The sequence below is a fragment of the Clupea harengus genome, chromosome 12 (genome assembly GCF_900700415.2).
Source record: "Clupea harengus chromosome 12, Ch_v2.0.2, whole genome shotgun sequence".
NCBI classification, from domain to species: Eukaryota; Metazoa; Chordata; class Actinopteri; order Clupeiformes; family Clupeidae; genus Clupea; species Clupea harengus.
In genome coordinates, this window is record NC_045163.1 from 13,114,219 (window position 1) to 13,130,402 (window position 16,184).

At 43.0% G+C, this 16,184-nt stretch overlaps 1 protein-coding gene across 1 annotated transcript in view; it reads left to right on the plus strand.

Moving 5' to 3' along the window:
* Positions 1-1,625: 1,625 nt before the first annotated feature.
* Positions 1,626-16,184, plus strand: part of fer (fer (fps/fes related) tyrosine kinase) — a 32,893-nt gene continuing 18,334 nt past the window's right edge. Inside the window, exons 1-8 of the mRNA XM_031577344.2 lie at positions 1,626-1,909; positions 8,138-8,311; positions 8,829-8,928; positions 10,316-10,499; positions 11,729-11,866; positions 12,002-12,121; positions 12,820-12,942; positions 14,524-14,713. Of these exons, the coding sequence (XP_031433204.1) occupies positions 1,700-1,909; positions 8,138-8,311; positions 8,829-8,928; positions 10,316-10,499; positions 11,729-11,866; positions 12,002-12,121; positions 12,820-12,942; positions 14,524-14,713 (1,239 nt within the window). The 5' untranslated portion in view covers positions 1,626-1,699. The remainder of the gene's footprint in view (positions 1,910-8,137; positions 8,312-8,828; positions 8,929-10,315; positions 10,500-11,728; positions 11,867-12,001; positions 12,122-12,819; positions 12,943-14,523; positions 14,714-16,184) is intronic.

Sequence of the window (16,184 nt, forward strand, 5' to 3'; positions counted from 1 at the left end):
TCGCCGCTGATTTATAATGTTGAATAACTGGATGATATGGCGGTCAGTGGGGAATTGACCGTATGCAAAGCCCCTGCCAAACTGAAACTCCCCTGGTACTCAAAAACTTTCTTCAAGGTTGGCAGGTCTGCTAAAGGCACAGAGCTAGCACAAGGTAAATACTTTAAAAACATCAGTCAGATAAACAGACTCCACTTTTCGAAAAGTCACAAAGTACTCTGAAACGGTCACGTTGGCATTGTATCAGGTGGGATATTGCTTGAGCAAAAAAGTAATATAGTGAGGGAGAGGTTGTGAAGTCTTGTGTACGTGATGTCGTTGCTATCCTCATATTGGATATTTGCCTATAGCCTGTTTATGTTGCAGTTAAGTTTGTATTATTATTTTTCCACAGGAAAGCTACTGTATAAGCTCCAAGTTCTCTTGAGAGCCTCTAGATAGTGGAATGTTGCACATGTGATTGTATTGTTGTGATTTTCATTTAAAGATTTATTTTTATTATTATTTTAATATTTATTATTATTTACACATTTTATAGTAAGCGAGAGAGCTTCTACACTGGAATGTTGCACGTTCCCTGCAATAAAACAGATGGTTGTCAATTCATGATACTCTCTCGTCTCGTAATTTAAATGCTTAAAATACAATACCTATGTTGTTAAGAATAATTAACTTCATAAATAATGCTACACAATAAATAGAAAGCTTCAATCGACACCGTGATCGGTGATCGGTATTATCGGATCGGCAGATACTGATTTCAGTCATCGGTGATCGGTGATCGGCACCAAAAAACCTGATCGGAGCATCTCTAATTTAAACCACTATGCGCAGAGAGCGCAACGGTGCAGGAGAGGCAGAGAGAGGGAGAAAGAAAGAGTGCGTGCGAGCGAGAGGCCAAGCTCTGCAGTCTTGGCCATTAGTTAATTTACTTATTTTTGTGTAGGTAATATGTTGTTAAATATGTTTAAACTTAAATAAATTACCTATACAAGTAGTTATGTCTCGTTGTATTAATTTGTCCTGTTATTGACGTGCCTAATGCGCAACCAGAAATTCGAATATGTTCGAATATATGTGTTTTTTTAAAGCGAATATTCGAACGTCATTTTTGAGCAATTTTGACAGCCCTACTTGTCTGTAGCCAAACTTTTGGGGAATCATCAGATGTAAAACTCAAAATGACTACTAATAAGCCCTACTGTTTTCTACTGCCCGTCACGGCCAGTGGTTTGGTCATATTATGTAAGAGATTTTTGTTCAGCGTGCAGTCATGAGTGCGTTATGAGGCACAGTGTTTTAAATTCTATGTCTTTTTTTTAAGATGGCTTCAAATGGATTTTAGGTGCATGGTTGTAAAGGTTAATGTGCATTGATCTTTTACACTTTGAAGTGCTCAGGTTTTTCATTTTGTTCGTGGCTACCATCCTGTTTAGGGCAGTATTATATGAACTTTGGCAACCATAAAGTCACATAATCCCTTGTTGCTTTGTGTTTTATGCACTCTTCTGGTTACTGACCTAACACAAGTTTGCATATCTTTGTTTGTGTGTTCTTGTATGTAGAAACACGCAAACACAGCCTAACCAATGCGTCCTCTCTCTCCCCCCCCCCCCACACTCAGAAAGGATGCAGACCTGAGAGACTCCCTCCGTTGCGTTGGAACGTGAGCGAATCCGCGTGCCTTGCGACCACGACCATGGGGTTCGGCCGGGACCTGCGCAACTCCCACGAGGGCCTGATCAAGCTGCAGGACTGGGAGCTCAAGCTGCTGGAGACGGTCAAGCGCTTCATGACGCTGCGCGTCAAGAGCGACAAGGAGTACGCCTCGCTCCTGCTCAACATCAGCCAGCAGGTGGACAAGCACGACAACTCCTCGCAGGTGCACTACATCAGCACCGTCTCTAAGGTAACGCCCACAGCCCGCCGTTTGATCAGTTTGGTCTCTCAAGATCAAACATCTGTTTTGATGTCTCTGGAAGACCTGGCCTGGCCAATCTTCTCTGAGACTCTACTGTAAAATAAGTCTGTTTATTTTTAGTGTAGAATGCATTGAACACTATTGAACTGCTCCCCAGCCTTTGTCCTGGTGGATTTAGTGACATACTCTCTGTTAGGGCTGGGCGATATGACGGTATATACCGTGCAACGGTAGAAATGTGTCTACCGGGAGAGATTTGGCCATACCGTTTCAACCGCGGTATACTCTTATTTTGAAATCCAATCGATTTATTTTTAGATAATGACCTCCGAACTATACATCATCCCTCTTATTATACAGCAACTCGCCAAAACAATAGACATTCCTCCAAAAATACCTCTTTAACGATTGTGTTGCCGTTTTGTGATTTCTGCTGAGAAAAAATAGTTATTCAGGCAAATAGAACTCTAAAGTTTCAGGTGTTGCGTAGCAACCCATTACTTCCCGTTACGTTAAATGACCGGACTACTTGCGGAATGATATGAAAGATGGTCAGCGGTCATTACATTTTCGCAGCAGTGAAAATAAAGAAATTACACACCTGCGAACGTTGGGGTGGCCCATTCAAATCAACCGAACTATTTTGAACATTCTGAAGAGCCGTATAATACGATACCCAGTACGATTTTTAAGCACATAACCTGCAAGGTCTGTCATGCCTACTTGTTGAGTAATCCTCGACTGTTGGGAAAGATTCAATATACTGAAAAATATGGACTCAAAAAAGTGTCTAGTGTAGGCATTTATTTGCAGATTCTGTTCCATTTTTCTCCATGTAGATTATAAACCCTTGAATATAAAAACGACTCAGTGAAATCGGTTGAGAAATATAAACGCTATAGCTAGTGCTTTTTTATCCAGAAAAACTGCAGCTCCATCATTAACTTGCGTCTGTTTACAGGCCAGTCATCACCACGTCATCATGTTAGCACGTCGCAGCAACGGGCTGAGGCGGTCAATGGAGCGTCTATGTATATATGTCTATGTGTAATGGCCAACTTCTTAATTTTCTTATTTTAATATGTGGCCATATAAAGAAATGATCTCATCATTATTGCGTTAACATATGGACACACATTGAAAAGAAAGTTTTAACACTTGAGTTATCTTCTGAAAGTACATTAAAGAACCACTGAAACATAAGCACTAGACTAAATGCCACAGCATCTTTTTTTTTTTTTACATACACTTTGCTTTAATTTTACTATTTAAAGATTCAATGGATACTGGCCACTATTGCTTAGGCCAATAGCCTATTGAGGCAGTATTGTTTCTGCACCTTAGTGTTCTTAAGGGTCAATAAATAAATGTCTGTGGACACATTTCGCCACCGCTGAAGTGTCCTCTTTTTCAAAAACCCAAATCTGGTCACCCTACGTATGATAAACAGTGATATATACCGTAACCGTGATCTAAAATTACAAATACCGTGATAGAAGATTTTGGTCATATCGCCCACCCCTACTCTCTGTTTATCCATTTAGTTTGCTCAGGAGATTATTACCTGTGGTTCTGTCTGCTACTAATTAGTTGGATAACTAACCTGATTACTGTGATTAGGAGTGAATCAGTGTGTTTACATGATGGTATAATTCGAATCTTGCTTTAGTCGGACTATACTATCTTTTGGGGCAACTGCTATTATCCCAATATACATGGCAGTGAATAAATCGAATCATTGGCCGAAAGCATGTCATATCCGATACGATAGGTGGCGCTGTTTTCATTACAACTAGTGGTGATACAGCCGTTTCCGCTTGACCTCTTCACCACTACCAACCATAGACATATATATGTCTATGCTACCAACAGCAACAACAGTTGATTGAGCATGAATCGCGTCTGTTCATCGGTCCAGAAATGAGTGTTGCCTCTTGGGTTGTCCATCGCGTTGTTTGTTTGTTTCTGCCGGCCGACGTGTTTATAAGTTACATTATTCAAAGGTGAAAGATAAAAGGCGAGAGAATCGCCAGGTGTTCCTTCTCTGACAGGTCTATTTTCGCACTATGATTCCAGGTCACATTTTCATCCCGGTCCCCCATCTAATGTTAATATAATGGTCTTGCTCCTATAATGTATAAACACGTAGGTTACAGGGTGGGTGTGGCAGAGAGAGAGCAAAAGCGAGAACGGTGATGCACACGGATATATCAGATTTAGCGACCGGAGCAAAGTTATGTTGCTGTAACGTTGAACTCTGTGCAATTAATACAATACAATACAATACTTAATAGGCTAATTGATAAAATATCTCCTCGTTTGAGTGTGGTTGTTTGAGTGCAATGGGAGTGTATGATCGTTAGTCTATAAAGCAGTGTTTCTCAAACTTTTTCAGACCAAGGACCACTTAGCCAATAAAAAAAAATTTGCGGACCATTTAACTAAATATCCCCGGAACAACATGCCTCCTACCCAAGACCTGGCGCCAGACAATTGTTATCGTGTAGTGAATGTGACTTCATAATTCACCCTTGTTCTTAGTGTGGTTCTACACACTGTTGTTAAATGCAGTTATTTAAGTAATGTGTTATACACGTAAGTATGACTGTTCCGGGATCGTAACGAGACACACAGTTGTGTACTCAACTTGAGGAATTGCCTTTTGCGTTTAAATGCAACTTCCACAAGCGCACACAGGATTTTCGCGGGTGGGCTCTCCTTTTTTACGTACCAGTAGGCTAGTTATAGATATGACAATGCGAAGGCAAAGCATTTGGAACCCTGCTCCATGCGTGACTTGGTTATGTTACAAACTATATTTCGCTCACAGCCTCATACTCCCATCACACACTCAGACAGGCCAATGTATCACAAAACACAACGATGCGCATACCGACCGCAGTATTTCACTACCAACAGTAGGCTAGCCCACTGGCATTAATACAGCCATCCTAGTAGTCAACTTTTCATAATTAAGAGCTGTCATTATCCAACGTCACACAACGCAGAATCTTGCTGTCTCAGCAGGAGAAAAACACGCTGTTTTAAATGCAACTCCGCAGGGAGATAATGCCCAATGAGGCTGAAGCATCTCGCCGTTGCACTTTCTCCTTGTCTGTCAGAGGCTTTCTCATTTAATTTTCTTTTCATAGTTCCTGTCTTAAACCACCAATCCATAACCTTGTTAATAGATTAGGCAACTCTTTATTAGATTAGGCTACTACTGGCTGTGTTCTCTTCGTTCTGAGTTGTATGTTAGAAATGTCGCAATAATTTACTTTTGGCCGTCGCAGACCATTACGGGCCACTGGCGGACCACATTTCATCATATTTGATAGAATGAAGAACAAATTAGTTGTGAATACTATCACCGAGTTTGAAAGGTATTGGTCAGGTAATAGCCGATTGACAGCTGATTTGCTTTCTGATTTGACAGTACTGCTGTGTATTTTAAGCAAATAAAATGTGGACTGTTTAAAAGCGGGCACCTGCTATCGTTGATTATACAGTAAATACGTTGTGAAATGAAACAAAAACACATCATAGTTAAAGTTGTATTAGTATTGATTGATTCACATCCATATGAATGGATGACATGACTAACAAGTGGTGGGAAATAAATATGAAAGTATTTGTTCGGTGAATTAGCGCGTTCTGTCCAAACAGTCGCAGTCAACGTTTTTGTCAACACAGTGGCACCACATAAGTATCGTCATTTGAACGTCCTTATACGTTTTTAAGGAGGGGTTGTAAAGGTGCTCATATCTTCGGACCTCTTTTGTTATGTTTGTTCATAATCAACAAGAATAAGCTTGTGAGACAGTCTGCAGGATATTCATAAATAAACGTGTCATCAGTATGAACAGTTGGGACAACTTATCGTCTCTTTCGACTTCCGGGTCAGGACATGGGAGGGAGGGAGGGAGGAGGGCGGCGGGATCTCAAGCATGCGCAAAGACGCAAAGTCCAGTTCCTAATCCAATTCACCGTTACATGCTGCGATAGTCGAATGATCGATCGGATCGAGTTATCCAGGGGTGTTAATCGGATCGTAGTCGGACCGCACATAGTCAAACAAAGGTGTTTACATGAAACGGATAATTCGATTTCAGTCCGACTAAGCCAGTTATTCGAATGCATGTAACCACGGTCAATGAGACAGTTCTGCATAGCTTTAGTAGTAGTGAGATGTCTTTCTGTCTGACATGGTTGAAGAGGGGGTTTCTGTGTTTGTGATTCATGACAGCAGATTGAGTTATGCATTTAATGGGGCTCCAACAAAAAAAAAAAATCCTTAGTAGCCATTGGCTCTTAAACTCGAAACATTTAGGAGCCAAGTCAACGTTTTAAGAACCAAAGTTGACATTTCCAATGTGAAGTAAAGAAAAACGTTGCACACTTAGTTTCTGTGGTCAGTATAATTCAATCTGTGCTTCCTTTTGCCTGCCAAAAGCACTTCGCAATGGATTCTGTAGACTGTTACAGCTCCCTTTACTGGTGACAGGCAGAACTAAACAAATATCAGTTCTGAAGACTACTGAAAGTGATGAACCTGACTCTGTATTGGTTCAACCATGTAAACATGTCTACCTTATCTTTTCTTGTTCGACAGAATTTCATGCAATGAAACCGACATTTTCAGACAGCCGTCAAACATCTGTGGCCTAGATATGTGTGTACTTTTCTCAGGAGAGAAGAAAGATGCCACGGGTGACCTGCTGCACAGCTTGGCCTACGTAGTTATCACTGAAGTATTTCATTAACAATGATTTCAGCCGAAAACAAATGTCAATATCGGTAAGGGACGGTTTGCAACACTGCACCCTAAGAGCACTTGTATTTTAAGCAAGTCATCTGAGTTGTTTGAGTTGATTGTCTCTGTTCTGGACAATCAGAGAAGCGCTAATTAACAAAAACGCGTGACGTCATGATGTTAGTATAGCGGCTTGCTGAAAGAAATGTGTTCCCCTGGGGGACAGGGGAAAGAAATGGTTGCAAAATTAAGAATTTTGGCACATTGGCAGCCACATTAGTCGCCATCTGGAGCCCCGATTTTAGCTCTGTGGCTCATTCTCCCACCCTGATGGGTTTTAGGTGTTTTGTAATATTACAGTGTCTGATGACTTGTCGTACTTCACAGCTGTATTGTGAAGGGGTATGAGATGCAGTTAAAAAGAGGTGACCGCTTGTAAAATGTACAAATACACTCACGACAGCTTTCTGGGAATTTCTCGGAGAAGACAAAGTTGTTTCAGAATCATACTTAAATTGTAGAGAGTAAACCTGGCATTACAATGAATAAGTGTTCCTGTGAATCAACTGGTAGAGCACGGGTCTAGGTTCACTGAAGCCATGTTCTATTTAAGTTCAATTCCCAGGGAGCAAAAAAAAGTGAATTAAACATATACCTCACATGTGTATTAAGTCCCAATGGATAGAAAGTGTCTGCTCCATGTTAATGTGGGTGTAAGCAGGCACTGGCCATTGGTGTGTGTGTGTGTGTGTGTGTGTGTGTGTGTGTGTGTGTGTGTGTGTGTGTGTGTGTGTGTGTGTGTGTGTGTGTGTGTGTGTGTGTGTGTGTGTGTGTGTGTGTGTGTGTGTGTGTGTGTGTGTGCTGAGAGAGGGAGCAGGAGTTCTTTGTTGTCTGCTGACTGGCTGGCATGTTTAGTGTGGATGTGGATAGAACACAGTCCACTGCCCTGGATTCTTCTGTCCAGAGGAATTTATTGGTGTTTGTGCTTGACATGACCAAAGAATGTTTTGATCTCTACATCTCCTGTATGGGTCTGTTTTTCTCCCTCCCTCCTTACTCCTTTCCCCTTTTCTGTCTCCTTCGTTCACACAATGTGTTTGTGTGTGTGTCTGTTTACGTCTCTCTCTTTATCTCTCCCTGTCTATGCTTTCTGTCCAGTTACCCACAACGTCAGCCTTTTATTTATTTTTCACGCAAATGGCATTTAGACAGATGCCTGTTTTTAGTTACAGATTATGGCAATCTTTTATTTACTTGGTAATGTATGCTGCTTTTCCATAGAGTTGGCGTAGTTACGGTACAGCTATTTTTGGCCTTGGATGGCCTTTTTAAGTGTCTGATCAATATGATGATCTAAAAGGGTTTTAACAAGTCTCTCTCTCCTCTCACTCCACTGTGTGCTCGCTCTCTCTCTCTCTCTCTCTCTCTCTCTCTCTCTCTCTCTCTCTCTCTCATATATTCAGTCTTGGGCTAACATGGTGCAGCAGACAGAGCATTTGAGTAAGATCATGAAGTCCCACGCCGAGGAGCTCAACTCAGGCCCTCTGCACCGCCTCACCATGATGATCAAGGACAAGCAGCAGGTGAAGAAGAGCTACCAGACCGTCCACCAGCAGATCGAGTCGGAGCTCTACAAGGTAAAGAAGGCACACAAGCTCATGCCTCCGACCTCACAAACCTGTTCGGATGGTTGTAGAGCTGCTCAGCATAGCTGAAATGTCATACTGAGCTGTATGAGAAGATGACAATAGGAAAGAACAGAAAACTTCCTGTTCAGTGGAGGAAAAAAAATGTTTCCCGTGTGAAAGGTTTTGCACTCAGTGAATTATTTTTCAATAGGTCTGGTGTTTCCATCAGTAAAAGGTTTTGTACCTGCTGACTTCCTGTAATGACATGAATGCTTGTTTGAGGTTATATTTAGTGCTTAATTATGCTTGGGGTCGACTTGTGAGAACTTGGGGGTCATTGTGAGCATTTTGTTTTACATGAGTGCATTAGTACATGAAAGAAATATTTTTCATGCTGTAAACACTACTTCAAATGATTAGTCGTTGGTCAGGGATATCAACAGCACTAAGACGTTAGTGCACCGTTTGATCTGTCCACAGGCAGTTTGAATACATAATGTAACGTCTTTGTTGTGATCTCTTTCAGGTTACAAAAAATGACTTGGAAAAGTTGAAAGGCACCTACAGACAGTTAACGAAGGATGCCCACTGTGCCAAAGAGAAGTACAGAGAAGCGGTAGCAAAAGGTAATGCATAACCCCTGCTCACCTGGCCGTGTTTGGCTCTCGGGATAACCGGAACTTCACCTTGGACTGTGACCCTCAGGTTGTTGCTAGTTTTCTGAAACAGCTCAGTGGAGTGTAATAGAATTATTATTTTTTTTTGTCAAAGGAAGGTTGACCCCAGGCTTTGAACATTTCTGTATCTTTGTCACGCTTAAGCAGCGGGAGTAGATACCTGAAGGACAGGTTAGCTGCTAGAGAGAGAGAGAGAGAGAGAGAGAGAGAGAGAGAGAGAGAGAGAGAGAGAGAGAGAGAGAGAGAGAGAGAGAGAGAGAGAGAGAGAGAGAGAGAGAGAGAGAGAGAGAGAGAGAGAGAGAGAGAGAGAGAGAGAGAGAGAGAGAGAGAGAGAGAGAGAGAGAGAGAGAGAGAGAGAGAGAGACTCAGTGTGTAGTCTACATGAAAACTTAACAAAGACACCCTAACATTATAGACTGAACTACATTTTATAGTTAATAATATGTTCCAGTTCTCCACATTTGTTATTTTTATAGTTGTGGTAGATTCAGCCACAATTTGAATTACTAATATGTCACATTTAAGCCTCGTCATGTGCACTTTGACCCAACCATGTGTAAGGATTATGGCCAAGTTTATACCTCAGGGAAGTTTCTATAAGAAAGACGGGCAGCCTGCCATCAGGTACAGTCATGCTGTAGCAAGAATGTCTGGCACGTATATCTGCCAATGCCATCAGCATGAGCCTCAAATGTGTTTATGTGAGGAGATCTGGACGGACTCGGCTGAATTACAAAAACAGATCTAAACTTTGTGTGGAAGCAGGAACGACTACAGAGGACTTCCTTCTGACCTCAGTGCCTCATCTGCTGTGCACCCTGAACTGGAGCCCCATAAATGAGGATAAATGAGGGTCACTGTGTACATAGAGATTTCCCTGATTACTCTGAATTGACTTCATACGATGAATGCATGTGTGTATCGAGACGCACTCTGAGGGATCTGACCCGGTGACCTTGTAATTATTTCAAGGAAGGGGACGTGTTGTTAACACAAAAGTAGTCAAGAGGTTGGACATCTTTTCTCCGGTAACAATCACAGCATAGTCGGAAGTCCCTCCCGATTAGGAAGTTTTCTTTTTCGTTTCTTGGCTGTTTTTGAAACAGTTGTGTAGCCCTGAAGCACTTCAATGTTCATATGTATTTCACATTTAAAATTTCGCAAAATCTCTTGATTTCTCACTCACCATTTCTCTCACACTCTCTCTCTCACCCCCCTCCTATTCTATCTGCTGTGTCCCTCTATCACTATTTCCCTTTCCTTTCATCCTCTATATGTCTACCTCTCTCCCCCTCCTCTTGTTTTTAACCCCCCCTCTCCCATCTTCCCCGCTCAGGCAAGGAGCCAGAGAAGGCCCGCGAGCGCTATGACAAGGCCACCATGAAGCTGCACAACCTGCACAACCAGTACGTGTTGGCGGTGCGCAGCGCCCAGCTGCACCAGGAGCACTACCACGACACCACGCTACCCCTGCTGCTCGACTCGCTGCAGAAGATGCAGGAGGAGCTGATCGTCGCACTGTGAGTTGCTGCGTACAGCCGCACTCACAAGGAAACTAAATACACACACACACACACACACACATACAGATTTCACGTTTCTCATGCTCACTCATATTTACTCACTCACTCACTCCCTGAAACACTCAATGATTCACCCTCTCAGACAGAGGAATACAGAAGACGCAGATGATCAGTTATCTTTAGAGCTGTACATGGCCCACACTCCTTCATTCGCTCAGAGCTTCATTCATTCATTCATTCATTCATTCATTCATTCACTCACTCACTCACTCACTCACTCACTCACTCACTCACTCACTCACTCACTCACTCACTCACTCACTCACTCACTCACTCACTCACTCACTCACTCAGATTCCAATGTATATGCATGGCATGATCAGCTCATTCAATTACATTTTTGACTCGCTTGGATGTAAATCTCGGTTTACAAAAGTTTATTAGAATAAGCACAAAAACACCCACAGGCATTTACACAAACCCATTGTTTGTAATTTTTGCTTGTGCACATTTTATGCTTTTATGAAGTTAGAAATGCTCTAGATAGCGTATAGGTTATAAACGCTGATGTCTGTTAAAGCTTTCACTTCACTGTCATCATCCTCATGTAACATGACCCGTGAATCAGGTGTTTAAACACATGCCTGGTGTGTGACCATGCCTGTAAACTCTCCTTTAATCTGCAGCCAAGACCAGCATTAACCATGTATGCACACACACACACACACACACACACACACACACACACACACACACACACACACACACACACAGAGTACATACCTCAATGTTCTTGTTCCTCAGCATGGAAATACCCCCTCCTGTAAGACCAATCCAGTGTTTCACAGAAGTGTAGTGTTGGTGTTGGTGGTGGGGGGGATTAGAAGGCACAGCCTCTTGTGTGGTATTTTCTTCCCTAAGCTGTTTTTTTAATCACTGGGGGGTTTATTCATCTTGATGTGGACGTTAATCCTCAGAGAGAGGGGGACTGAGAGACAGAAAGACAGACAGATAGGACAATTGTGAGGCGCCCATGGGAAGTGATGTCCCCAAGTTCAACGGAGGAAGACCAGTCCAGTTTAATTCACTTAGATGCTTGATTATGCATTGGCCTTTTCAGAAGTGTACTGAACTGAAATATCTATCTTTTTTTTTTTTTTTTTTTTTTTTAAGTCAAAGCTATGTGTCCTTGAATTCATGTGGTCATTCTTTGCCTATTTCTCTAGGAAGGGGATTTTGGAGGAGTACAGTGAAATCACCAGTCTCTTAACGGACGAGATTGTGAAGGTGCACAAAGAGATCAACACCTCTATCGACCAAATCGACCCCGTGTCAGAGTATGACCAGTTCATCGAAGTCCATAAGTAAGTCTCAGTGGACATATACCTCATTAAGTTTAATAATTATGTTTTAGTCATTTTAAATCTGTTTTTGTTCTATGATTTTTATATCATGTTCTATTTCAAACCTCAGGGTTTTAATCATAAATATGTTTTCAGGAATCCTGTTACCAAAGAACCCAATGTAGAGTTTGATGTGACGTTATTAGAGGAGACGGAGAATCTTCAGGCCAACGAGATTCTCTGGAACAATCTGACCGCAGACAGTTTACAAGCAGTGTGAGTATCCCCTCCAATCAAAACAGAAAAAAGTGCCACCCTGCCACCCTCACTAATGTCAGCACTTGAGTTTCGAGCTGATTGTGGCGAGCACCTCTAGTTTGTCAGTAGAAGCAAACAGCAGTGTTTCACACATATTTATGAGAAACTGATCCTGCTTAGTGGTCCATGCAGAAGCCTCTCTCCGTTCCCTAATGCTAATAAATCTGTTTTGAGCTAATAGGCTCCTTTCCCCTCCGGAGATGTTTTTTTCTTAGAAGTAGCTTTAAACCTCTAAATAATCACTGTAACCCTCATGCAGCCCTGTATATGCCGCGAAAAAGGCTTTACCTTTTTTTGTGGAAAGGGAATAGCAACCATTAATACTAGTGATTTTTAAACCGACACAATAAATCCTCAGCCCTTTTTGGTGTTTTACACAAACACTATGAGCGGCTTTGCAATAGACACCCCCCACTTTTGTTGTCTGTTGCTATTTTCACTCATTGTGGCTCAACTCTTGTTTTAGTCTGTTCGTTTTAAGTAAAAACGCATTCAACGGTTGTTCTTCCATGAACAGAATTGTGTTTCCCTGTAACATGTGTATAATGCATATATTTGAGGACATGACTGTAAAAGCTGACCTGACCTGACCTGACCTGACCTGAGTGGATCCCATGCTCTGAGACTGAGAGCTGTGCCTCTGGTCCTCTCCACAGGCTCAGGTCCACCTCCGAGGAGCTCATGCTCACCCAGCAGACCCTGCGCAGCAAAGAGGACCTCATGGTCGAGCTGGAGAGCAAGATCGAAGAGTCCACCAAAACCTGCGAGAAGAAGTCAGAGTACGTCACTTTTCCCGCCGCAACGTTCATTTGTTTGACCTCAAGAGTGATTTGTACTGCAGCTATGTAATGAGGGAAAGGCGCTCGCTCTTTCTTTCTTTCTTTCTTTCTTTCTTTCTTTCTCTCTCTCTCTCTCTCTCTGTCTCACTGTCTCTCATTCTTTTCCTGTCTGTCAGTGTCGCTCTGTGTCCGTCTTTCTCTCCCTTGCCCTCTGTCTCTGAGTGTTACTTGTCAAAGGAGCTTGGCTGCTCTTGGTCAACACAGGCCTTCTCAGTCAACCACACACACACACACACAGATGTGGGCTTTCCCACAGTCTCTTAGCGCTTGCGGTCGGTGTCCTCCACAAGCACCTGCTCAGTTGACTTAAGCGCTGCTGTGCCGAGGGCCCGAGCAGAGAAGCCACATAAGTGCAGGGCCCCGGCTTCTAAACAGTAAAATTGCAGAATTGCTCAGTTTAAATGGCAGTGTATGAAGTTTACGGCTGTAATGCAAGATGCCAAACGTCAGTGTAGCGGACATTCATTTCATTTCGCGGGCGAGAGGATTTCTGGCCTCGTGTTTTATGTTGTGTACAAAACATTACGTACACAAGGAGAGAGGGACCATCCGGTCAGGTGCCTCTTGACATTCTTAATGTTCCCAGTTGAATACTCGGGGGGGGGGACAAAAACAACAAAATAACAGTGGAACGCTGGGATTTCCAGAACATTCTTTAAGGTCTGCTGGCTAATCCCTTAGGACAAGGGAGGGGAGGGGATGGGAGGGGAGGGAGAAAGAGGCGGCGGCGGCGCTGTAATCAGTCTCCACACGCTCAGTGGTAGCTTAGTGTAGCTCAGGCCTCCTCTGTGCTCCTCCTCTGTCAACACAGGGCCCAGATGGACCTTAGCACCCCACCGCCGCCATCGCCACAGCCGGCCAGTGTGTGGCGGCTTTGTGTGGGATTGCATGCCTCGGGCGTTTGGAGTGCCAGGGATTGTCGCTCCTCATCAAGCGTGTTTGATTAGAGAAGCCCCAAAAAAAACAGTGGGACCTTATGGGGATAGCATGTCTGGTCTGGAGCTGGATGGGGTGGATGGAGTTGTTCTGCAAGGAGTGTGTGTGGGGTGAAGAATTTGTGGTTAGTAATGCTAGAGTGTGTTTACGATGTGTGTGCGTCTGTGTGACTGAGGGAGGGAAAGGTTGTTTATTGTGGGAGTGACATCATTTCAGCATACACAGAAATTGCATTAAAAGTTCTGACAAAACAAATCTTCCACAAGCCGCAAAGGGATTAGGAAGCATTCATTTTACGTTCACTGAAGGTTCTTACACGACCTCTCTATCTCATTCACTCTATCTCACTCGATCTCATCTCACTCTTTCTCCCTCTGCTTTGCTCTATCTCATCTCATTCTTTTTCTCTCCGCTTTGCTCTGTCTTTCTCTCTTTCTTCTCTCTCTCTATCTCTCCCTCTCTCTCTCTCTCCTCACACAGACATACTCTCACACACTCACTCTCCTTTCCTTCCATGTCCCTGCCCGCCCCACCTCCTCATTCACCCACCCTTCCCACCCATCCCACCCCGTCTCCCTCCTTCAGTGCGGTGCTGCTGCTCAGTCAGAAGCAGTCTCTGGAGGAGCTCCGGCAGACGGTGCAGTTGCTGCGCTGCACCGAGGCCAAGCTCACGGCCCAGAAGGAGATGCTCGAGCACAAGATGCAGGAGAGCGAGGGCAAGGAGGCACCGCCCGTCGTCAACTACGAGGAGGACGCCCGCTCCGTCAACTCCATGGTCAGTCAAGTTTACCTTACCTAAGCGTTTACCTACCCCCCCACCACCACTACCACCCCAACCAGCTGATTCCCCAGTTACCACTGTAATGACAACTGAAGGGGAGTAGTTATGGCTATTCTCATTGAGACAAGTTGGAGGATTGTTGTGTGAATTACTTGACAGCGCTGTAGTTACTTTCCATTACATCATTTAGTCATTCAAAGAAAACATCCATGAGCAACTCGTTTGTGTTTCTTGTGCTCAGTGGCCATGGCATTGCTGTTTTCAGTTTGTTGACTTTTATTATTGCAAAAATGATTATATTATTGTAACATGTTCCCTGCGTGATCATTTTAGCCAGCTTCACCCTACTTCTCATTGCTCTTGTGCTAGTCGTGTAAGGTGATGATTAATCAACTGTCTTTTCGTCAGAAGGCACATCACTCAATCTGATTAGTTTTCTGAAGTAGATCAACTCTGTTGTTGTCATGCCTGTGCGTCAGTATGACGTCAGTGTCATCCCTCCGGATAGGCTCTGAGAAGACGCAGAGAAATGAGAGGTGTGTGCGCTAGACAGCCAGCCGTGAAACTGGGGTGCCATGCAAGGGGAATCTTATTTTAGTCGAACCTTTTCAACTCAACTTTTCAGTTCATCTCAAATTTTCTCAGCTTTTGAATTAGGCTCTTTCACAGGGCTGTTCTGTGGCTGGACTGGCACATCCCAGTAGGTTTCTGTGAAAGTGAGAACTTTGGGACCCTAATTTGTTAAGTCTTCCTTGACAAGAAGTTTAAAATAGTAGAAGAAACGAAATGGTTAAATTATCACAAGTTAATTACAGATGTCGTGGCTCTCTTTTATCATGCCGGTTCATTGATACTGTGGGTATGCTACAGGGTTCCCACGGTACCTGGAAACCATGGAGAACATGGAATTTATTTTTTCATTTTCCAGGTTTGGAAAAGTCATGGAAACTGAGCAAAAGTGAACACTTACATGGAAATTGAAACAGTTGTCCTGGAAAATGTTATTGGATGATGTGTAAAATAGTAATAAAATGAAACTATTGAGCACAGAATTAAGATGAGTTTATAAAAGCCCTTTACATGTGAACAGCTTTTACTGTAGATAGACATGGATGATCCCATGTTGTAGAGCATGCTCTAGGCATCCTATCTGGTATATTGGATGTTGGAATTTGATGCAGGCAACCTGGTGATATGGATTGGTGGACTTATATAAGGGAATAATAACCGAGAAACGTTACTCGCGATCTCAATAGAAGGGTCAAAATAATAATTTCCCAGCCAACATGGGAGTCTTGACATCTACAGTGAAACTTCTTATGCAAGTTTATCCTCAAATGTAAGTAGCTCTGTTTTAACTGTGTGGTAAACCTGAGTTTATCAACGTTAGTTAGTAAGCAGTGCAATCTTGCTAGCTAGCAGCTTACACTAGAATTGTTGAGGTCATTTTTACCTTGCTTTTAAA